Here is a 24,714-nt window from a genome sequence, read left to right on the forward strand (position 1 = left end):
AAAATATTGTGAGGAGGTTGGCAAAAATGGAAGAGGAGTTATTAAATGAAGAATTCTAAATTTACAAAACTTTACCTAAAACTTTTTTTAATGACAAAGTATCATTATGGAGGCCTATAAAATAAGGAAAACCACCCATATTGGGCCACTCCACTGTATTAATTTGGACGTCTTTTCTTCTGCATTATTATATTCATGTTTTCACATACCTTTGGTCATGGCGCACAGACAATTTTCATTCTGTGGATTTCATGCAATGTTCTGCCCTAATATTCTGCAGTGTTACCACAAGGGCTTCACGGGCACTACTTGTAAGGGCTGCAGAGTTCCTAGGTAGTCAGTATTTCATAAATTGCTCAATCATTCCCAATTGTTAGTTTTTAAGGAACTTAAAACAGAAACACCGTCTGGACGAGGTTTTTATTTATCTAGATGTGCTTCATGTCAGGACCCCCACTAGCAACAGCCCACATGGGCCGAGTCCCAGTGCTTTTCTCAAAGGGAACCGTACACCGCACAAGAAGAAGCTGAGGCTTCAACACATGACCTTCGTGTTAGGATCCCAGCCTCCCTCTGAGGCACAACACAAGAGTCACTAAGTGCTTGGCTTCTTTCTCAGGAAGAATCACCAGCACAGTCTCCCTTCTGCTCTGCTCCCTCTAGAACCTATATTCCTCTGTGTTGACTGTCTCCCTTCCCCCAACATAAGATGAGCTCCAGAGGACTGGTGTCTGTTCAGGCCTGGCACGGAGATGGTGCTCAGCTGGTATTTGGGGGAACAAATGAGCCTTGCAAACTCATCCCCAAGATCCTCAAACCCCTGGCTTTTCTTTGTTCTCAAGTCCCAGCTCACATGGTTCATACTCTTTTCAGAGCCTGCAGAAAGGAATATGACCAACCACCCTGGCTCTTTGACATTACCCAGGGTCTCCTGTCCCTGACCCTGTGTCTTTCTCCCTGTTCACACCTTCCCCTTCCCTCTGAGAAGTTTCACAAGGATCCTACAAATGGGGAATGTTCTATGACATTTAAGGCTTCCAGAGCCTCAGAGCCTGGGAGCGGGATGGTTGGCAGTTCTCCGGGAGGCCTTCGCCAAGCCTACAAGCTTCCAGAGATCCGTGCACTGCACCCCTCCCAGGAAGCAGTGATAACAGAGTTCGTACAGTCCAAGATGACCTCCTGAGACGCTAGCCAACATTTCAGGGTTTGTAGGTGGATGTTCTCAGCATCCTAAATGAAGAGGAAAAACAGCAACGTCGTCACAAACGGACCAGCAGTGTCTTCACCCTCTAGGCCAGCCTCATGGCTCTGAACAGTCAATTCAAAAAGTAAATGAGATTATCAAAACGGGAAGAAAACAGAATCCAGGTGCAGGTTTTGAAATAGTTAAAAATAAATGTTAGGAAAGAAAACCAAAACTAAACAGGTACTCTTAACAAGTCGATTACAAGTGTTAATATTTGAAAGACAGCCTTGAATTGAAATGTTTGGTCAGGCCGTATATTACAGCATGTTTCAACCTTTGGCTTAGAAAATGTGGTCATTATAATGGCAAGCTTTCCTTTTTCCTTTTTAAACTTTTTCCAGTTAGGGCAGGTCAGCCTTGGGGTTACCAGATCTCTCTTCTGAGCAAAGGAGAAGAAAGGCAAAATTACCTGTGATATATAAGGAAAACACATGTACCCCTTGCCAGTGGCACAGGAAATCAGTAGAAGCCAACTCCTATTAAATCAAAAGGCATTAAGTTAAATGCAAGAAAAGCAAGTCTTTTCTTGTGTTTTCTTGGGGGTGTAGTTACTACTTGAAGTAAGCAGCCCACTCACTGGGATTTAGAACTTCATTAAATGGACATTGTGCTCATGACTTTGTGGCCACTTTCTACCATGAGCGCCTACACAAAATCTTCACCCACGAATCTCAGCGGCGTTTGTAGCCTTGGGTCCTTAGAGCATCATAACATCACATTTCATTTGAAAGGAACATACTGAAGTTCAAGAAGTAAAAGGATTTACTGGTAGCAGGAAACAAAGAAAACCCAGAGAGAGAGTGCAGTAGCATAAAACAAATACTGTCTTAATTTCAGTCCTACCACCAGTCATCTACCTGAGCAAACCCCGTCAATTTCCCCATTTCCACAGAAATACTGTGTTCTGATGTTTTTCTCCCCCCCTTTCTCTTTCTCCCTCTCTCCCCTCCCACCCATACACACACACAGGACCTCCAGTATAGATAACTAGCTACCAACTTCTCGGCTGATCTCTGCCGGTATCGATTACTACCAATTCTTCTGCGTTTATCTCCTGTTCTTTCCACTTTGATATGAAGATGAGGGGATTTAGCGCATAGCAAGGCAACCCTCCTTCCAGGTCACCAAACAGGACTTACCACCAGGCTCAGGGCTCTCACAGGAGCCCAGCAGTCTGCACTGGCAGAACTTGGGCCAGCAACATGCTTCCTTACCGAACACCAGGTCCCCAGCTGCAGGATGGCCAGCCGAATGAGACAACACTGCCATCAAGTGGCCTCGGGGAGAGTGGCCCACAGATCTGACGTCCGTTAAGAGTGAGGGTCCGATGGCCTCCCTGGACCGCAGCCAACTCCTCCTCCAAACCCACAGCTTCTAGCTGGGCCCCTCCAGCAGCATCTCACTGCAGAAGGGGCACAGGTTGTGGGTCTGCCTGAGGACAGTGTGTGAGACCACACTCCAGGTCACCTGTACTTTCTAAGTCAGCCCTATGGATATCAATTCATACCCCATGGTGGTTTTTTGTTGCTTTTTGTTTTCCCCGGCTGTTTTTTGAAAAGATTTTCCTATTACAGAAAAAACATGTTTCAAAGATGATTACACACTCCAAGGAGGCACTCAGACCAGGGAGAGCCACATGGGCAGCTAATCTCATGCTAGAGGAGAGAGGAGAACAGATGCCTTCAGGACAGAGACACCGGGCACCTGCTCAGAGAGGGTGATGTGGCCGTGGTGGTCAGGGCCTCCTCCTGTCTGGACGTGCCCAGAGTCACTACAGACACACCGTGAGCCCCTCCCCGTCCAAGAGAGTAAACCGGCCCGGATGTTAACAGACAGCTCTCATGCCCTCTGGCCTAACCAGCAGAACGGTAGGAGGAGGTTCTTGCGCCCCCGCTCTCCATGCCCTCAGGCCGCCCATAGTCCAAATTGCCCACGGACATAGCTGCCGCCTCCTCTGCGGGGTGGGAACCTGAATGTACTTCCCGCGTTTAGGCGTGCCCTGCTGCTGCCGACTCAGGAGGAGGGCTGGCCGGCGAGGTGAGGCAGCATCCGTCTTCCTTTCGTGCCCATCTGGTGGGCGTGGTGGTGCCTTCAGCTCCTGCCAGCGTCCCTCTAGCTTCTCCCGACTGCTGTGCCGGGTGAGAGTTTAGCTCAGCCCTTGTAGCCATCTCTGCGGGTAGTGGGGCTGCTGAGAATGTCCTCACGCCCCAGTTCATAGTTTCCAGACTGGCCGTGTGTTCCCTTCACACCCACTGTCCCTTCCCAACAGCCTAGGCTGCACTGTAGACTAGGCTCTGGCACCACGCACACACACGTCTAACCGGCCCCTCTTAACGGCACAAGGTCAAACCTGTAATCAAGCCTTCATTATATGTCTCCTAAGGGTTGTTCCTCTGATTGGGCCTGCCTGAAGAGTTACGGGAGTTTTCAAATTGGGTGTTTGTTTCCTAAGGCAAATTTTCATGGCCTAGTCCAGAAACCAGGACAATACGTCCGGGGTGGGCCCAGGAATTCATTTTTAACAAGCGCTCTACATAATTCTGATAGAGGGGACCTACTAGTCACACCCTGAAAGTCACAAACAGAGGGAATGGTAGACCCTGGAGTCAGAAAACGTTACTGAAGGGCTCTCCTAGGTAACAGGTACAGAAAAGCAGTGGGAAAACCCATCAGGGTAATCACTGAGATATTTTAGTAATAAAGACGATTTTCCTACTAAGTGGTTCATGTTCCTCTCAAGTAGGCTTGCAAAGTCACTGTCTCACAGCCCGATTTGCCTTTGCAATTAGAGCAGGCAACGTGGCTGCGTGTGAAACTCAGAGGCGCAGGAGTAGCCCCTGCCCGTCACAGGCTCGGCTCTGAGCCAGCGCTACCCCAATTGGGCAGCCCTGTCGAGCAGACTGCAAAAAAGCATTTCTGCTCCGATAATTAAAGAAAAAACAAACATCCACACAGCATTCCAATTCAGTGTGTGTGTAAATCAAAGCCATGGCTAATACCTCCAAAGAGTAAGCACTCCTTTCCCCCAACAATTTCTAATATTATCAGATTCTTTCAATTCTGTGCTACAGGCGGGAATGCAACTCACTCATCTGTAAAGCAAAGTCACAACGTAATGGCAGCTTTATAACCAGGACCTTAAAGGCCGGCACCTCCGATCTATCAAAGTGCTAAAAGGTTGCCTTTTTAAGGTGAGCACTTGTGACTGAATGACCTATAAAAGCCACTCAAGCAACTGCAGTCAGAGGGAGCTCCAGAAGGGTCCATATCTAGCACATTCTGGACAAGGCCTTCAGATGAGACCACGTTCACGGTCTAGAGGAATATTATGCTAAAATAATTTGCACCTGAGGGTGGGGGAAAAATGGTCCTAGAAACCTCAGGAGGTGAGGACCTTATAGAAACATTTTAGGCACGATATACATAACTTTAAGTGGTGAAAAACTGAACCCCAAATCAACAGAACATCCTTTGAAATGAAAAGTAAAATACACCTGTAGCTTATATAATCGTTAATTTAATGTCGACTTGACTGGATGACAGGGTACCGAGATATTTGGCTAAATATTATTTCCGGGCGTCTGTGAGGGTTTCTGGGTGACGAGGTTGTTGCCCTCCCCAGTTTGGGTGGGCATCACCCAATCATTCTCGCTCCCTGTTGAGCTGGGACTGCCACCTTCCCTCGTCCTGGGGGACAGGATCTCACCCCGTCGGCTCTCCTGGTCTCAGGCCTTCAGACTCGAACTGGAACCCATGCCCCACCCCTCTCCTGGGTCTCAAGGCTGCAGACCACAGGAAATGGGACGCCTCAGCCTCCACAACCATGTGAGTCAGTTACCAATAATAAATCTCCATCTGCATCCTCCTGATTCCGTGTCTCTGGGTAACTGGTAGAATAAAGACGACAAATGTGTACTCTGGATGGGACAGTCTAGTTTCCAGTTGTGATGTTTTAAGAGAAATGAATGAGATGCCACCACTGCATCCTTGGTGCCTGTGACGACAGAGTATTCAACAAATACTTCTCGAGCAAATTTTAAAATACGTATCCTCTACGGGGTTTTGATCATTTAAATTCCTCATGGAAGGCCAACGGTAGAATTGGCCGCGAGGCAAATCACACCCCTACGTAGCACAGAATTTGACTTGTTCGACATCAAGAAAATTACTCCCACATCCAATGCTGACTCCATCCCATGTGATGGAGCCAAAGTGCACTTAACATTAGCTCTAAAGCAAAAACACTCTATCGAAATTTAGGTATCAATTTTAACATTTCCGAAGTGTTTATACAAATTATTCCAGACTTCTGGCTAAAGCCCGTTTAAAGGGCTATTTGCTTTCACAGTTTTCTTCTGCTCTGGTTGATTTAAAGATTTTCCTCCAAAACAACAGCCATTCCAGACTGTTTAACAATCCCAGGGATGATAAATCTTAACATACTCTATTTATATCCATTAATGTCTTAATAAAATTGAGGTGGTTTAAAGGTAATCTGCCCTTCAAGGCAAGCTGGGTGGACTAAATAAATTCCAAACACTCTCCATAAGATGGGCTGACCTACCATAAGACGATAAGCTGATCAAAACAGTGAACTTTCCCAGAGAGATCGATGAAAGCTAAAAGATTTTGTATCCTTAAAATACAAAAATAGCTCTGGATGACAGAAAAATACAGGAAGAATGAAGAAAACGAAAGGAAAAAGAAACTCTACTTCCTAGTTCTGTCCTGGAAGAAAACAAGTCATAACAAAATAAGTGCTTAGGGTTTTATTCTTTAATAAAACAGATCAGTCCAACAGTTCCAAGGTACAAACTTAACCAGTTTTGAACTAATCAAGGACAACGGCACAGAACTCAGTCCTTCCGCAGAGGCACAGTCTCCTCCCTGATGCCCTCCTTGGTCACGATGCAGATCCTCAGTGCGTCCCCAGTGTACACGTCCCTCTCGGCAGCAGAAATGAAGACATCTTTCACAAGCCGCATGGCTCTGTCCAAGGACAGTGGGACATGCTCCACATTCTGCATGTTCTTAAAACCAACCTGGTGGGACAGAAACCTTGGATGAGGCATCATGTGACCATACAAAGGCAGTCCAGTCTCCCCCAAAGCTTTCACACGTCTCAGGGTTCAACATGAGTACATCACACAAACGTCAAATGTCCCTCAACTGAAATATTTCCAGACCTGGCTGAATTACACATACCTAACACCTGACCAATATCCACTGAGACAAAGGCCCTGCTCTTGAGAAGCACACAGCAGAGGCGTGAACATATGTAAGCAAACTATCGTTACAGAATCTACTGAAACTAAGAAGAAAATAGAGCCAGGAGAGCCCCAAGCTGTCCTAACTAAATCTCCTGGGAGAAGAAAAAGAAAGGCTTCAGCAGAAAATACATCTAAGTAGAGGAGTGCTAAAGGATAAACGAGTTCAAGGATGGAGTAACATTGCAGATGGAGGCTGTGGTATCTCCAAAGGGATGGAGATGGGAAGGCACATCACTTCAAGATCTGAGTGGAATATGGAGTGACAGGAGATGAGGCAGATAAGCAACAAGCAGAAGTAACTACATACTACGTAACGAATTTTAGACAAGCAAGGAGGATGAAGTAGGGAAGTAAGCCTGGAGGCAAAAAGGATGACCCAGGCAAGATGCCACGCAAGCCTGAATGCAGCCAGCAGTGACAGAAGAGGGGGCAAGTTAAACGTATACTTGGAAATTAGAATACAAAACGAGGTGACACAGAAACGGTGAGACTGGGGGAGAAATGCATTTTCATGATTGCAGGTAAAAATGGCAGGAGGAGAACCAAAAACATGGACCAACCACTGTAGACAGAAGCGCCTTCCAAGCCGTGAGAACAGGGAAGAAGCTGGAGCCGTGGAAGGGAGGGGCGGCAGGAGAACCAGTGGAACAGAGACAAGAAGGCTGGGTGGGGCAAATCAGCCCAGCAAACTCAGCAGCGAACTACAAGAAAGCGCTGACTTCCGCACTCCCCCAAGCTGGTGAAGAGAATGCAGGGGAGGCACTTTGTGTTAATGCCACCGCCCCCTGGACGCAGTCTTATTACCTGGTTGTCAAGCAGGGGCTGCAGCATGGCACTGGCTGAGCCTCCAGCCTTGAAGGAGTCTCTCTGGTAGGAACCCACCGGATCAAAGCTGTACACAGCTCCCTTCCCTTAAAGAAGAAAACAGTCTCCATAAGGATGCATCTTGACCACATTCCCAAATCGTGGTAAAATAAATCTACTCAAAATGTGATACAAAATGGACTATCAACTTGGCTAAAATTTCAGAAGAAGAGCAGTCTGCCTTTCCCCTCCCCTCCCCTCAGAATGCAATCGGAGGCCCACCTGCCCACTCCTGTCCACTAAGGCGTTTGCCCCCAGGAGCGTCATGCTCTCTTCCAAGCTACCATCACCGATTACCACGCCGTGGCTCCCACTATGTATGTGGTCTCACAGGTTCACTAGTTAACAATCACAGGTCCTGCTCTAAGTTCTGCACCAAACTCCTCACAACATTCCTAAAAATCTAACTGGTGTAGTTGCAGTATAGACACAAGTGTAAGATTTTCCTGGTGCTAAATGTGAGAAGCATGAAAAATTTACTGTGTACTTTTAAACTAATAGTAAGCACACTCTTTAGCATCAGCACCATAAAAAAATCAATTTAATTAAGAAGAAATTCCAGGGACTTCCCTGGAATTCTCTGGCGCAATGGTTAAGAACCTGCCTGCCAATGCAGGGGACATGGGTTCAATCCCTGCTCCAGGAAGATCCCACATGCCGCAGAGCAACTAAGCCTGAGTGCCACAACTACTGAGCCTGCGCACTAGAGCCTGCGAGCCACAATTACTGGAGCCTGCGAGCCACAATTACTGAAGCCCACGTGCCTAGAGCCCGTGCTCCGCCACAAGAGAAGCCACTGCAATGAGAAGCCCGCGCACCACAACAAAGAGTAGCCCCCGCTCGCCGCAACTAGAGAAAAAGTACGTACCCTATGACCCAGTAATAATTTCACTTACAGAATTAAGATTTACCTACAAGTAATGCTTACATAAACACACAAAGCAATATGTACAAGATCATTTCTGTATCTCTTACAGAGCAAAAATTTACAAGCAACCAACTCCATTAGCAGAAAATGGTATATGTCAACATAGCCATGTGCAGACTAGGAAGAGGAGGACAGGTCTGTGGGACACATCCATGGGACAATGTAAAATAAGGAGCTCTGTGCTATGTAGAGTACAGTCCTATTTTTGTTTAAAGGCATTAAGTAAACTGTACAGACATTTACATATACACACAAAAACATATGGAAAGATTAGTAAGTAAACTGTAGTTATTCATCTTTGTGGGATTACAGACAAGAAAAGAAGGGAATCACTTTATATGCTCTGGTATTGAGTTTATTACAAAGAATACATGTCACTAATTTTTAAAAAGGCCTTTTAAAACAACTGTGTTCTAAGTGTGAGAAATCACGGATCATTTATAAGGTATGACTTAAAAGTGACACAACTGATTTTTAAAACACATTATGCCATAACTGAAACACTCCAGGAGTTACCCTGGGAGATGTGAGATAAGGACAATCTTCTTACTACCATGGACAACTGCCAACATTAGCTGTGTGTATTTTTCCCACCGCAGAATTACGGAGATATAACCCTAGCCCCAACCCGGCTGAGGAGGCAGCACCTGAAAGAACCTGGAGAAGTGCTCTGCTGGGAGCAGGCTTAGAACAAGAAACAAGGTCACAGCAAGCAAGGCCACTAACTTCAACACATAAAGAAGCGCTATGAGGTATAAAGCCAAAAGAACAACTGTATCGCTCATGAGGCCAATAGGCCACAAGTAAAATGAGGCTCAAAAGATTTACCCAAGGGTAAACCAATCTCAGAAAACCACACACACAGCTTTGAGGAAAACAAAAGAGTAGAATATACCCAAGACCACAGCTTCAAAGACTCCCTTAGAAAAAGCAAGAGACACCTGTAACATGAGTGCAGAAGGCCTGAATCTTGGCTGTAAGTATAAAGTGATTTCCCTCATCAAAATAATGCTTAAAAAGTGCGATGATTTCAAAGTAAAAAATAAAATAAAACCAGACAAGTCCTAGAAAAAAACACAGGTAAACCTTTGATGGGGAAGGCGTTTCTAACAAAGTTAAGACACTCAATACCATAAAGAAAAGACTGACAGATTTGTATGAAAGTCAGGAACTTCTGTATAGCTCAAGACACATCCCAAAAGGTCAGAGACCAAGAACGCTCGTGCACGGCATCTGCCACACACGTTACACAGGGTTAACACAGTTGTTCTTATAAATCAGTAAGAAAAGACTGACCTGCGAATAAGGCAATAAGCAAAGATTAACACATGGGTCAGTCTCCAAAGAAATGCAAAGGGCAATAAACACGAAGACACCCAACCTCTATAAACAAAAAATACATATAAATTAAAACAACAAAGTATTTACTAGGCAAAGACCTAGAATGTGTCAAAATTCTGAGACTGGTTAGGATGCAAAAACAGAACCAAAAAAACCCAAAACAAAAGAAGGTACTCACACCCCTGCTGGTGGAGTGCAGGAGGACTGTTTCTGAAGGGCACGCCCATGATGTCAGCAGGATGCAAACATATAGATATTCTCTGACCCAGAAGCTCGACTTCTAGGAATTTTTTCCAGGGAGATAAGCTGGGTCGGAGAAATACACAAAATTGTATGTACAGGAGTTGTCATATTGTTTATATTAAGAAAACTGGAAACAACCTAAATAATCCTCAGAGGACTGGTGGGGAAACTATGGTGCCGCCCTATCCCATATGTCAGCCTGGAATCAGCATGCATGCCTTTATCCACCAGCATAAAGCTACCTCAGTGATAATACATCCACTGGACAGTCCCAGAAAAACGTATAAACTACATCCTACTTATGTAGTGTACAAGCACGTATGCACACCAAGGTATCTAAAAGCATGTTCGCTATAAGTTGAATAGTAATTATCTCTAGGCACAGGCGTTGGGGGATTACTACTTTTATCTTTGTATCTTCCAGTACTATTTGACTTCTGTAAGCATTATTGTTTTCATTACAGAAAAACTAAAGCCCTCATTAACTTGGGGAAAATTTTTTACAAGAGGGCATGATTGCAGCTGGAGAGGTAAGGGCACAGAGGTCAAAGTAGATAGCTGTCGACTGTGTGCTAAAGTCAGCTGTTGACCCAGTGTCCTGAGGGTCTCCATAGGAACAGAGCCCCACTTCCACCAACACAAAAGACAGGAAATAAAATCTCAAAACAGGGACTTCCCTGGTGGCTCAGTGGTTAAGAATCCGCCTGCCAATGCAGGGGACACGGGTTCAAGCCCTGGTCCGGGAAGATCCCACATGCCGTGGAGCAGCTAAGCCCGTGTGCCACAACTACTGAGCCTGCGCTCTAGAGCCCACAAGCCACAGCTACTGAAGCCCACGCACCTACAGCCCATGCTCCGCCACGAGAGAAGACAACGCAATGAGAAGCCCGCACACCGCAACCAAGAGTAGCCCCTGCTCGCCGCAACTAGAGAAAGCCTGCGCACAACAACAAAGACCCAACGCAGCCAAAAAAAAAAAAAAAAAGTCTCAAAACTTCAGCAGAGGCTCTGGACTTGGAGGCACCAGGCTTTACCATAGACAGGGTGAAAGGCAGGTACAAAAACAGAAGTGTTAAATGGAGAGCTGATGTGCTCCTTCAGTGCAGACCTTTATGACCAGATTTTGATTATCAATCTTCAGTACAAATGGACGGCCAAAATTCAAAAGAAATTTGAAGGAAGCCTCCAATGTAGAAGGCAGCAGCCAAAAATAAACAAGATGAAGAAAGCAATCTGAGGGCTTCCCTGGTGGCACAGTAAAGAATCTGCCTGCCAATGAAGGGTACAGGGGTTCAATCCCTGGCCCGGGAAGATTTCTTCCCACACGCCGTGGAGCAACTAAACCCGTGCGCCACCACTACTGAGCCTGCGCTCTAGAGCCCGCGAGCCACAACTACTGAGCCCGAGTGCTACAGCTACTGAAGCCTGCACGCCTAGAGCTCGTGCTCCACAACAAGAGAAGCCACAACAAGAAGCCCACGCACCACAATGAAGAGCAGGCCTCCAAAAAAAAAAAAAAAAAAAAGAAGAGCAGGGCCCCGCTCGCCGCAACTAGAGAAAGCCCACGCTCAGCAGCGAAGACCCAATGCAGCCAAAAATAAAAATAAATAAATAAAAATTTAAAAAAGGAATAAATTGTCTCAGTGGGTGTATACATATTCCAAACTTATCAAATAATGCATTAAAAAAAAGCAATTGGGGCTTCTCTGGTGGCACAGTGGTTGAGAGTCCGCCTGCCGATGCAGGGGACATGGGTTCGTGCCCCGGTCTGGGAAGATCCCACACGCCGCGAAGCGGCTGGGCCCGTGAGCCATGGCCGCTGAGCCTGCGCGTCCGGAGTCTGTGCTCCGCAACGGGAGAGGCCACAGCAGTGAGAGGCCCGCATACCGCAAAAAAAAAAAAAAAAAAAGCAGCTGGAGAAAATGCAGAGAACACAAGAAAACTTCAAAGAAGTACAAAAAAAATCTAGCAGTAACAGGACACTTAAAATAAAAATAAAGGAGCTAACAAAGAAGAAAAAGCTCTTGGAAATTAATGATGGCAAAAATAGAAAGCTCAGTAAAGAATGAGGCATTGAAGTTGAGGAAATCTTCAGAGCAGAACAAAAAAATAAACAGGTGGACAACATGCAGGGGAAAAAATGAGGAACTATGGATCATAACCCAGGTGGCTGTGGAGAAGGCAGGGTTGGGAGAGGAGGAGAACAGTAGAGGAGACAAAATAAATGAGCCAAGACTCTGGGCGAGGAGCCTCGCTGGAACCTTTCAGAACACCAGGATAAAGAAAAGACTCAAAAAACAAGGACTCAAAAAGGTCTCCTGATTCCTTTCTTCAGAAATTTCTCTAGAGATGCACACCACCAAACAAGGAAATAAACCAAGAAAGAGGAAAGCACGGGTGAGAGAGCTGAAGGCTGTCCTGGGAAACAGAAAAAGGCGGCAAAGGACTGCTTTACTACACACACAAATTCCTCTAAGGAATAAAACCAAATCAAACCAGACAAGATTAGAGGGGGGAAAAAAAGGTTAGAAATGCCTGAGAATACCACCAAAGCAAGCGAGTGTAATCTGGAAATCAAAGAAGAGGGCTGTGAAGTCAAGCAGATCCGAGCCTTAGCTCTGCCCACACACGAGCTCAGCACACACGAGGTTTCTCCAATCAGTCTGATGCTCAGAAAAACTCAAAGGACGTTGTCTGGCCTGCTGAAATTCAATGGTAGCTATTATTAACATTGCTAAAATCTGAATTTATTAACCTGACATTCAAGTCAGACATAACTGAAGTCAAAAAAGGCACCAGAAGTGTCCAGCATGCTGGGTAAGGCAAGCTAACCTGTGGCTAGAATTTAATTACCCAGGTTAAGTGTAATTAATTTCTATGTACCATTTCTGTGCTTTATATTTTCTCTTAGTTTTCAAGCAAGTTTGAAAGCCTGAAAAAACTGTGTCAACCTAATTTGTCTACATATAAACCATGGTAGGTAAAATGATCAGAATGCTCCCACAGGTCACATACAGGGGCAGAGGTGAGAGAGAGAGCGAGGGAGAACAAAGAAAAAACCCATGGAACAGGAACGGACAGGAGTAAAAACGAGAGGAGATGAGAAGAACCTGACTCCATCCTACCCAGAAACCTTCCCTCTCAGAAAGATAGACTGTTTCAATGGCACCCAAGACACTCCTGTAGCTTCTTCACACTGGACTACTCTAAAAGGCAGCACAGATCTGTCCTGGGAGACTGTGTTTGATTTCTGGAAGCAACTAAAAGTCAATTCAAATCAGACCTGGTGAAAAACACTGCTGCCCTTTGATCCATGCTTTGGATCAAAAACAGCATGGAAATGTCAAGTAACAATGCTGATTTTCACTGGCCCTCCTGGTATGACTCTGACAGAAAATCCAAGAGGGATTTTAAAAATTATCCAAAAATACTGGTGGAAATGCACTTCTTTAACACACTACTTTCATAAAAACCTTTTGAAGTACGTTTGTCTTACTTAGAATCATACTTAGGTCAAGCTTCTCCAAGTCAGGTTTCTTTCTGTAAGATTAAAATGCTAAATATACTATCAAATTCATGCAAGATCTTGAGAAAATAGTGAAACAACTGACTGCCCAACATTCACTTAATACACCACTTGCTGTGTGTCTCTGGATAATCACTGATTTCCCTTTTAGCTTCAGTTTCTTTCTTTCCTTCCTTCTTTTTTTTTTTTTGGCGGTACGCAGGCCTCTCCCTGTTGTGGCCTCTCCCGTTGCGGAGCACAGGCTCCGGACGCGCGGGCTCAGCGGCCATGACTCACGGGCCCAGCCGCTCCGCGGCATGTGGGATCTTCCCGGACCGGGGCACGAACCCGTGTCCCCTGCATCGGCAGGCGGACTCTCAACCACTGCGCCACCAGGGAAGCCCTAGCTTCAGTTTCTTCACTGCTTTAATTATGAGAAAATGAAGTTGCTGGGCAAGAGGGTATCCGGTTCTTTTCAACTCTGGTTTGAAACACACACACATCTAAGAAATGCCACCCCATTCATCACCCAGAAAGAAAACATCCTACCTTCTTCATCGAGTCCCCCGATGATGTTGTACACATAGTAGGGGAAAAAGCGCCTAGAATACAGGATTGTAGACAGCATTGCAGCAATCGCCCCTGTCGTCATGGCCTTATTATTGGAATGTTTGTACATCTGCAATTATTAACAAAAATAACAGGCATGTAGAGGCAGAATATATTAAAGACTAGAACAATGAACAGTAAATTGAAAAGAATGAAAGCCTATCTTGGTGAAATGGGAAAGGATACCTGTTTCTTTCATGATCAAACAACACAATACTACTAAAATAAAATACTTTATTATGTCCTATCATTTTTGGGGGCTACAAACACTTCTATCGGAAAGAATGCTAAGTTTGCCCTCAGCTCTCTGGTTTAAAGACTACTTTCCATGCCATCCTTATCCCAGGCACTGCTAACTCAAGAGCAAATATATACAAACAGAGCATATGAGGCGACCTGGAGAGGATGTTCCAAATCCAGCTCTCCACTCTGCAAACAGACAGTGGTCAGGAAAGTCCATGGGCCAAATTCAGACCACCACTTGTTTCTATAAAGTTTTATTGGAACACAGTCTCGTTCATTCATTACATATTGTCTGTCTGCTTTTGCACAAGGGCAGAGTTGAACAGTTGCCACAGAAACCAAATGGCTCATAAAGCTGAAGGTATCTGCTATGCTAACTCCTGATCAGACTCAGACGTAAGTCCGTCTCTTTGCAGAGTAGGTACCTGTGAGGTGCGAGGGCAGCGCCCTTACTGTGTGTGAATACAGTGCGGTGGTCTTGACCCTTAGAGCATCTACCATGGAGAACAGAAGTATCCCAAACAGCATCTTATACAGTGACTGCCAATCTCAGATTTACTACATCCTTAGGAATCCCAAATTATCCAATAAAAGAAATTTAAGTTCACCAGTTTGTCAGCTACATAGCAACCATCTCTAAAGAGAAACCTAAGAAGTACTATAAAATCAAACAATGACAAATACTGAAGAAAGATGAGAAATGAGCTACTTGGATAAATCAGTGCACAGAAACATTTTTTCCACGGTTATAAAGAAAACTCTTCATTTCAAAACCGAGCACCAACATTTATTCACCTCACCATTTACACAATAATATATGAAAGAAAAATTTCAAGGACTGTACACTGAGTTGAACTCACTGTTGCTTGTTTTATTTTATTAACAACTCTCCATGTCATGTTTATTTTTGTCCTCTAAATGCCATTTATAAAATATGCATTAGGAATCATACAAATACATCAATAAATATAAGTCACTAAAGCTTTCAATATAAATAGATTTTAAATAAATGTTAACAATTGATAAATAGTAAATGAAATCATTTCTACACATTCAAAGAGCAAGTATCAGTTAAACAAATTCATTACATACTCCAGTGACATCACACATAATCTTAAGGGTTATCACAAATAGGCAAAACAGAATGCGACCAACCCGGCTCACTTTTTCATGTACCAGCTGGACTTAACCAACTACTAAATTAAAAATTACGACACGTAGCCTACAAAATTAAATAAGAATATTAACAGCATATAATATTGACACTGTAAATATCAGCAGTTTAAAAAATGTCAGCAGGCTATAACTGATTAAGAAACAGAGCTACACTTCTGAATGTTGACATATGGTGATTGAGAATCCTACTCCAACCCTATACTGTTATCAACTAAGAAGAGAGTAGTTACTGGTTATTATTACAGATAAAATCCATTTTAGCACAGTCCAAATTACACCTATCCTATTCTCCCTGAAACTACTAGCAGCAAACACTGCTAATACACACAGGCGATGATCAAAATCCAGACGGCCCTCTGCTTTCATCAAGTCAGCATTCCTTTGTTCTTTATGCCTCCCCAGCTTCCACAAAAGACATGCAGGCAATGTCAGCCCTTTAAAAACTGTAAAACAGGTTAGTCTGTCTCGTTCTCTTACTTCTTCCGAATACCACCCTTTTCGTCTCTTCCACCCTCATCCACCTTGCATCAAATCTCCTTCCTCAGCTAGCTATCAACTAAAGCCTGTTGAGGGGCAGGTAACAATGGCGCAGGTTGTGCCTCTGGTCCAAACAGCTGGTTTGTTCCTTCTTCTCCTGCTCTTGCTAACAGTGCAGGGCTATATAGAGAGCATGTCAGCTGGCGGTGCTCCAGACCAAGCTTCGGTCTAAAAGCTTGCCTCCTCTGCAGAAACTGATTTGTTTCATTTCTGAGGGAAGAGTGTCTTCAGAAGAAACCCCTCCCCGTCTGCCTCAAGAAAGGTGGAGAATCCGTTACTTTATACGCACAGATACTTTAACAAAGGGACTTGCTGCAGTCTCACATCGTGCTACCTTGATGATGCTGCATTAACACTATCACTTCATTTCCAGGATAGGTTAGTTTCACCTGCTAGACGTCTAGCTCTTCTGCAGCTATTCTGAGCAAGTCATGATGTATATGCTTAAAAGAACCTAAAGGACTGTTATTAGTTTTCAATAGTGCAGACATATACAAAGGCATCTACCTTTAGTCTTGCTTCAATAATCTTTGTCAGGGTAAGACAGTCTCCATGAAAACCGCTACATCCAATGACTGTTTTGTCTGTTCTGTAAAAAAAAACCACATTTCAGGAAACTAAGTTGGTTTGACAGTAGAGGAAGACATGTCTTGGGTAATTTTAAACTGAAAACTCCCATTCCCATTATTCACCAAATGGTAATGGGACAACTATTTAGTTAGCTCTTTTTGGGGGGAGGCGGGGGGGTTGGGAGGTCCTGTATCCCAACATCTCACTCAAAAGAATAAATGAAACTATGAATGGACTAAGGAAAATATGACTGAATTTTTTTACAACCTTAGGTTGAGTTGTGAGCAGCTAGTTTAGCTCACAACTCAAGCCAATTTACATATGATACAACCCAATGTTCACACAGAAAAAGCTTTACAAATTTTATTACATAAAAAATTAAAACTTCTATAAAAATACAATGAACAAAGTTTTAAAAAAGAACCAAGAGCGCCGTTGCCCAGGTTCAATCCCTGGTCGGGGAACTGAGATCCCATAAGCCACTCGGCATAGCCAAAAAGAAAAAAAAAAAGAACTAAGGAAATGTATTTGTAGTACATACAACCAAAGTCTAATTTTAATTTCCTTATTCTACAAAGGGTTCCTAAAAATACGAAAAGCATTAACAGCACAATGGCTCATGGGGATGTAATACACAGCATGGTGACTACAGTTAATAAGCCTGTGTTGCGTATTTAAAAGTTGCTAAGAGAGTAGATCTTAGAAGTCCTCACCACAGGGAAACAAATGTCGTAACTATGTGTGGTAACAGATATTAACCAGACTAATTGTGATCATTTTGCAATATATACAAATACAGAATCATTATGTTGTATACCTGAAACTATTATATGTCAATTATACCTCAATTAAAAAAAAACACAATGGAAAGATGGGTAACTTATATGAAAGTCACATAAAAAGAGACACAAGTCACCATAAACATATAAAAGAACCTCCATGCCAATCAGAAATTCAAATCTAAATAAGAGATGATTTCAATCTATTAGACTAATAATGCCTAATGCTGGTGATGTTGTGGGAAATGTGCACTCTCAGATACTGCAAAGAGGACACACTGATGCAAGTGTTTAGAAGGCTCGTTTGACAGTATCTAGTAGAAATTTAAATGCACACCATTTTCACTCAATAATTCCACTGCCAGAAATTCATCCAGTCAATATACTTATGCAAGTTTGCAAAGATATACTCTGGGTTCACTTGTGTGTAAGTATACGTATTATTTTAATGGCTCTCCAAAACAAAACAAACAAAAACAACCCAAATGCCCACCAGAGGGAAACTGGTAAAATCTTGGTACATCTATGTCTCAAAAATTAATTCCCAAGTCTTGACATGTATAAGGAAACACAAACCAATCTCATCAAGAGATGATCAGCAGAGGCCACATGATACCCTTCCTTTCAGAAATATAAGAATGACTCATACAAAACATACGTGTCCAGCTGGGGAGACCACTGGCACCTCCAGGGGCACCACCAGCATTTCCTGATCCACCCCTATACCCAACCTCACTGCACCGAGCCTAAGACCCCCAGTATACCATAAGGCTTCACTGCCTATACTACTAAGAAGAGTTGACAGTACCAAGAGGGTAGGACAAAATCTGAGCTTCAAAATGCTTTTGCCAAATATCCAGGTACATAAATGAAGAGGCGTTTTTATGCAAAGAATAAAGAGGAAATGTAAGTCTCAAACAGGTGGGGAAGAGGCAGACTTGGCTCTAGGTCAGCCCCAAAGGGCATGGGATCAGAGGCACGCAGGCAATTCAACTGCATGTATGGTCTAGTGCAAAACATGCGTGACAGGAACACATTAACGTTCTGTCTCTATATACCTGAAGAATTTCATTAAAAAAAAAATGGGTATTCACTTAGGCAGCACACAAACTAAAACAACATTATAAAGATGAGCAGAATCTTGCACAAGGATAATATATATAAAATTACGTATTTAAATTTTATTTATGACGTTACTACTTTCAAATTATAAAAGTTACAACTTAGAAGAAAAAATTATAGCATGGGTACAGTACAAATCAGAGAAGAGAAAGGGGTATCAAAAGAGAAGTGGACAGAAAGGGAACTGGGAAGATGAAGACAAGCTTACTGTTCTTTAGGTTAAGACGTGGGCTAGCTCATGCCCTGCAGCACCGCAAGGCCCACCCAAAGGACCCGAACCTCATCAGTCCACTCCTGCTACAATTCAAGGTTAAGACCATCTCGTGGACTAACGTAGGCGTAACCACCACTTTTAACTGTGTCTAAAAATGTTAAATACAAACCACTGCTAACATGCAAGATGCATTTAGGTAACTTACGCAGACTTTCTTCCCCTGTACACATGCCTTTATTTTCTTATGTTTTAGAAAAAATATAAGCACCCCATTAAAACCGTGAACGATGGCTACAACTGCTTACCATATGGTTAAATTGAATGTTTCAGGTTATCTTCTTTTTTAAGGTGCAGATTAGAAAAAAATTCAACGTATTAATGGATGCATAGAAGGATGAAAGTATGTATGATAAAGTAATAATAATAAAATACTGATAAGATCTAGGTGATAGTATATGAGTGTTCACTACAAAATTATCCTACCTTTGTCGTATATTTGAAATTTTTCATAAGATGTTGAAGTAAAAAATATTTAAGTTACCAAAAACACTGTTGGTACCTAGATATGGCAAATATCATGAAGACTACATACTGAATTATTAGAAAACAATTTCCTAACAAAAATGCAAGCTAAGCTCCAAACAGGCAATTAAAAAATTCATGAAACAAGTCATTTAGAAGTTAAATCTCCTGCAGTATTAAATCATCACAAGATGCTGAGAATATGTCCTTAGAAATATTTACTTACAATTTGTAACATTTGGGGCTGTCCCGTGTGTGAATTGAAAACCCCTCACTCAATCGGGTGTCAGAAGCAACAATTGAAAAATCTTCTCCAGCAATTGCCAATACAGTACTGAGGGGAAAAGAAAGACAAAAGAGAAAATTAATGAATTCTTCTGGATGGTAATAACACCTTTCCCAAAATGAGAATGCTCCACAGCATATAGTGGGATAAAATATACTAGATGTAAGCAAGTGCAGGATTCAGATGGAAGAGGAAAGATAAGGGGAAAGGATCCCTGGGCTACAAGTCATCTGGGAAAAAAATATTAAGTACTTCGTAAAAAACACAAGCCTCAATCAGAGCAAAGGTTCCTTAGCAGAAGGTAACAGAAACAAATCACTAAATTATCACCGTCATCAAAAAATTAACATCTACCGATACTATAAAACAGCCAAAGGCCATGGCCCTGCCCGCCGGGGGGTGGGAGGGCAGTTAGGTGTAGATAGTGGCGCTACAACACAAGCTATCTGAGCTCAGAGAAGAGAGGATTAGTGTTTTTCTTTTCTTTTTAAAAATTTATTCTTTTTTCTGTTTTTTAAAAATTTATACTCTTGCACATAAAAGTCATAAGCACGTATGTATAAATATATATATATTTGCTCATTTTAAGAACCTACCCCACTGTTTATTTTTTAAATTTATTTTTTTATACAGCAGGTTCTTATTAGTCAACCATTTTATACACATCAGTGTATACATGTCAATCCCAATCTCCCAATTCATCACACCACCACCCCCCACCCCCGTAAAATTATTTTTGTATTTTTTATTTTTTGGCCACGCCAAGCGGCATGTGGGATCTTAGTTCCCTCACCAGGGAACTAAGATGGAACCCCTGCCCCCTGCATTGCAAGTGCACAGTCTTAACCACTGGACCTCCAGGGAAGTCCAAAGGCTTAATGTTTTTCATTTCTTTATATCCAAGTCTTTATATTATGTCTTGCACTCAGGAAGACACCCAAATATCTGTTGGAAAATGGACCAACAAAGAACAAACTTTTCCCTTTGTGGCTGTGTGGCTCATGCTAGCAGTTTAGTGGAGGTCTAGAGCATGAGCCCTAAAAGCAGACCGTCTGGGTTCTAAGTCTGGCTCTCCTGCTTAGCAGGTAATGAAATGGTGGGTAAGTTGCTTAACTTCTCAAGGCCTCAATGTCCTCATATGCGTATCAGAGATCATAACAGTAGCTACCTTATTTGGGTGTTAGAGGATTAAATGAGTTAATAATTGTTAACCCCTCATACCAGTGCCTGACACATAACTGGCCCTCCAGTAAAGTGTTAGCTATGATCCTTGTGGCGTAAGCATGAGGCAGCAGAGTATGATCACTGAGAACCTGGGCTCTGGAGTTACCCGAAACCCGCCCCTGCCACTTAACAGCTCTGTGACCTTGGACAAATCATCCAAGTTCAAGGTGATGATATCAGCAGCTGCTGTGTTAAAGGGTGGCTGTGAGAATTAGACATGACCCACATAAAACACCTGCACTGTGCCTCACAGAACGTAAGCGCTCAGAAAACTTAGGCCATTATTCTTACCGAGGTGGGATGGCACTAAAACTCTGAAGTACAAAAGGATGGTATTGCACATAACATGAACACTGAATAAAGGAAAACTGGTATAATTCAAATAAAACATTCAAACAACTTATTCAGGTGTCCCTTTTTGTGTATACAAGTGAAGTGGCATAAGGCTTATGTGATGGACAGATCCAACAGCAGAAAATCTCACATGGAAAAGCACAGATCTAGGAATTTTTGTGAGGAATCAAAGGTTATACGAGCAGAATGAGAAAAGTTCCTTTTGCAAAGTGCAATTTTAAGAAGACTACTGTGACAATAACACTATATGTGAAATTAGGATGGAAACTCTTTCAATAAGACTAATGCAGTAGGAAGGTAGCAACGTGAACAGGAAGAAACAGGTATATCCAAAAAACATAAACACACGAACTGTACAGGTTTTTGTAACTACCAAAATGTGTTAGACGCTGGAAGAGCCAATTTTGACATCCAAGATTTTAAACTCTGACAAGCAGCATGATGGCCTAATTATAAGCCGTGTAAATGAGAAGTGATTGAGAGGAATAATTAGTTTGCTTTTTGCTTTCTTTTTTGCGGTACGCGGGCCTCTCACTGCTGTGGCCTCTCCCGTTGTGGAGCACGGGCTCCGGAAGCGCAGGCCCAGTGGCCATGGCTCACGGGCCCAGCCACTCCGCGGCATGTGGGATCCTCCCAGACCGGGGCATGAACCCGTGTCCCCTCGATCGGCAGGCGGACTCTCAACCACTGCGCCACCAGGGAAGCCCTACTTTTTGTTTTAATATCTTAAGTTATGATGAAAGCAGAAAATCCAGGTGGAAAGTTGAATTTAAGAAGCCAGAATCGAGGGGCTCATGAAAGGTAGAACTGGAGAAACAGATCTGGGAATATCTTCCCATAAATGAAACATGTGAGACTACTCAGTGACAAATGTGAAGGCTAATCAATTGGGGTTTAACCACATTTAGTGAGAATAGAAAAAGACATAGGACTAAGTCTTATTTTGTAGAAGCAAAGGCTGCCCAAGAGCCAGCAGGAATAAATATCAAAGAAAAAGAACGAAGACTGAGAAAAGGTAATTCAATAATGAGAAAAGCCATAGCAACTAACTTTAGGGCAGTAACTGGATTACAAAGGTTAAAAAGTGAGTAATGAACACGGAATACCTTATAAGTCTTATATAGAATCTGCAACTGCCTCATGAAATGGGTCTATTAACGCATTTTGTGGTATAACTACTTCATTAGTTGTCATAGGAAATATTTAGAAGTGCAATAATAAAAGCATACATAAACTCCATGGCAACACAGCTATGGATTCAAATCCTGGGGCTCAACTTCACACCAGCTCTGTGACTAAAAAAATTTAACTTCTGGGCTTCCCTGGTGGCGCAGTGGTTGAGAATCTGCCTGCCGATGCAGGGGACACGGGTTCGAGCCCTGGTCTGGGAAGATCCCACATGCCGCGGAGCAACTGGGCCCATGAGCCACAACTACTGAGCCTGTGCGTCTGGAGCCTGTGCTCCGCAACAAGAGACGCCGCAACAGTGAGAGGCCCGCACACCGCAATGAAGAGTGGCCCCCACTCGCCACAACTAGAGAAAGCCCTCGCACAGAAACGAAGACCCAACACAGCCATAAATAAATAAATAAATAAATAAATTTTTAAAAAAACAAAAAAAAATTAACTTCTAAGGGCCCAGGCTCATTTGTAAAATTGAGGCATATACCATCTAACACTCAGTCACCATAAGGATTAAAAAAGATAACTGCTTTCAATTTACAAAATGCTTCTCTTTTGATTCTCCCCTCGCCAAAATATGAGTAGCTAAGAAAGACAAGGAAATCTGGGTTCAAGAAGTTGAGGGGTACCCAAAGACCACAATGCTCTTTAGTGGCAGAAACAAGGCTAAAATCATAGCCTTCCACCCTGTTTGCAACATACCGCGAAAATCTGCATTAAAATTTCAAATCCATAAGGACCTGATTAATTAACCTGGTTCCCTTAAAGGACCATCTGTTTGTTCCAATTGGGTGGGGATATTTTAAAGTACAAAGTTTGGTCGGTAAACTATAATCAGTGCTTAAATATACAGCTCTTCATTGTTAGGAGTCCTCAACAGAGTGTTTTTCCATAACCCTGATTCTTTTAGTGTACTATCAAGGAAAAGTATTATTTAAGGTAAAGATGGTAACTAAAAAAAAAAGACAACTTGAATGCAACACGCAAGAATACAATATTCAAAGGTCCCCCTTCTGAGTATTTTTTTTCCTTAACTTAACGCTAACCCTTAAAAATAAACGCTTATCTATGAAACTAAGTCTGGCCGACTAATCCTACCCGCTATTTAAAATAACAGAAAATGATGAAGTAGTTTCATTTAGCTACAGACACAACTACATCTAACGACACGGCCAATCAATCCTAACTCTTTCATCTCAGATGCTCAACCTGCCCCTTGCCTGCTGGCGCGAGAAACACGTTCAGATAGTAACGAACGGTTAGGTCCATTTTTAAACCTCTTCCAGAGCAGAGCCCAGATATCAATTTCTACCTCCCGTCCACGCAAACCTGCCCGTCCACATCGAGACCCAGTGACCGGCCTGTACGGTGAAGCCCTGAGGAACAAGATCGAACCGAGCAACCACGGAGAAGGAGGCCTGCGGCTGGCGGGGCAAAGCCGGGTAGCCATGCCGACAGCCTTAGGCAGGGACATGGGGGGAGAAAGAGGAAGCGGCGGCTCTCCGGGCTTTACCCTCCGTTGAAAGCGTAGGGCGAAAAGCGCAGCTGCAAAGGGCCCGGGGCGCTGTGAGGCTCCATGGCCGGGTCTCTCCCCGGGCCCGAGAACGCGGCTACCGAGGACAACATCCCGCTGCTCCGCTCCTGCTGTCTCACGGCGAGATGGCGGCCCCTACCGGAAATGGCGCCACTTCCGGCTTCGCGGCGCTGCCTCCGGCCGCTCGGTCTCACGCCGGTCATTGGTCCTAGAGGCAAGCGCCGTAACCTTCCGGTGAGTAGCCGGCGCCCGCTCTTCCAAGAGAGCTGACAGAGAGGTAAAGGCTTTCTCTCCCAAGGAAACATTCGAAATCACTCTTGATGGATAAAAATTTTAAGGTCTGACCTTACAAAGAAATTGGCAAAACTATGGAGCAACGGAAGCTCGAAGACTCTATTGGAGCGTAAATTGGTACAGCCATATTTCGAACAGGGATTGGCGTTACTCGGCATAGTTGAAAATACACACGCATCATGACCCAGCAGTGTCACGCAGAGGTATGTACCCTGGCCAGAAAGACGTGTAAGAATGTTCATAAAACATTGTTCTTAACGGCCCCAAAGTAGAAATGAGCTAAATGTCCATAAACTGCAGGATGCATAAAGCAACTGAGGGATGTGTCACAGCAAAAAATTAACCTACTTCAGCTAGAGCGAAGGCACATCAACATGGATGAGTCTTCTAACGTTGAGCAAAAGAATACATACTATATACTTTAGGAGTACACAGTAAGTAGGAAGGGCCTGTGTGGCTGGGGACGGGTCGTGGTGCTGGCAGTACTGGTTGTCTTTACTTGATTTAATACCGTCTGTTAATCTGTACATGGGTTTATGTACTTCTGTATATGAATATTATATTTTACAATTTAAAAATGTTATGTAAAAAAGCAGACAAGCAGCTGGCTAATATAGAATGGACTGTCTGATATATACATGCAATTCTGGAAGCAGAGAAGATTTTTGAAA

At 43.3% G+C, this 24,714-nt stretch overlaps 1 protein-coding gene across 1 annotated transcript; it reads right to left on the reverse strand.

The window, feature by feature from the left end:
* Positions 1-6,009: 6,009 nt before the first annotated feature.
* Positions 6,010-23,889, reverse strand: PSMB1 (proteasome 20S subunit beta 1). The gene is made up of 6 exons (XM_082668908.1): positions 23,729-23,889; positions 19,396-19,503; positions 16,470-16,551; positions 13,947-14,076; positions 7,321-7,427; positions 6,010-6,288 (listed from the first exon to the last, which is right to left on the reverse strand). Exons 1-6 carry the CDS (start codon positions 23,839-23,841, stop codon positions 6,103-6,105), a joined length of 726 nt encoding a protein of 241 aa, XP_082525034.1. The 5' UTR covers positions 23,842-23,889; the 3' UTR covers positions 6,010-6,102.
* Positions 23,890-24,714: the final 825 nt, after the last annotated feature.

The sequence above is a fragment of the Grampus griseus genome, assembly GCF_964374135.1.
Source record: "Grampus griseus genome assembly, chromosome: 13".
Classification (NCBI taxonomy): domain Eukaryota; kingdom Metazoa; phylum Chordata; class Mammalia; order Artiodactyla; family Delphinidae; genus Grampus; species Grampus griseus.

What these genes read in the sequence shown, in the direction of transcription:
- PSMB1 (XM_082668908.1), bottom strand. Translation starts at nt 23,841, where the DNA reads ATGTTGTCCTCGGTAGCCGCGTTCTCGGGCCCGGGGAGAGACCCGGCC. An exon ending in CCCTACGCTTTCAACGGAGG is followed by an intron (nt 19,504 to 23,728) that starts GTAAAGCCCGGA and finishes TTTTCCCCTCAG; the next exon opens with TACTGTATTGGCAATTGCTG. An exon ending in CGGGGGACTCGATGAAGAAG is followed by an intron (nt 7,428 to 13,946) that starts GTAGGATGTTTT and finishes TTCTTCTTTAAG; the next exon opens with GGAAGGGAGCTGTGTACAGC.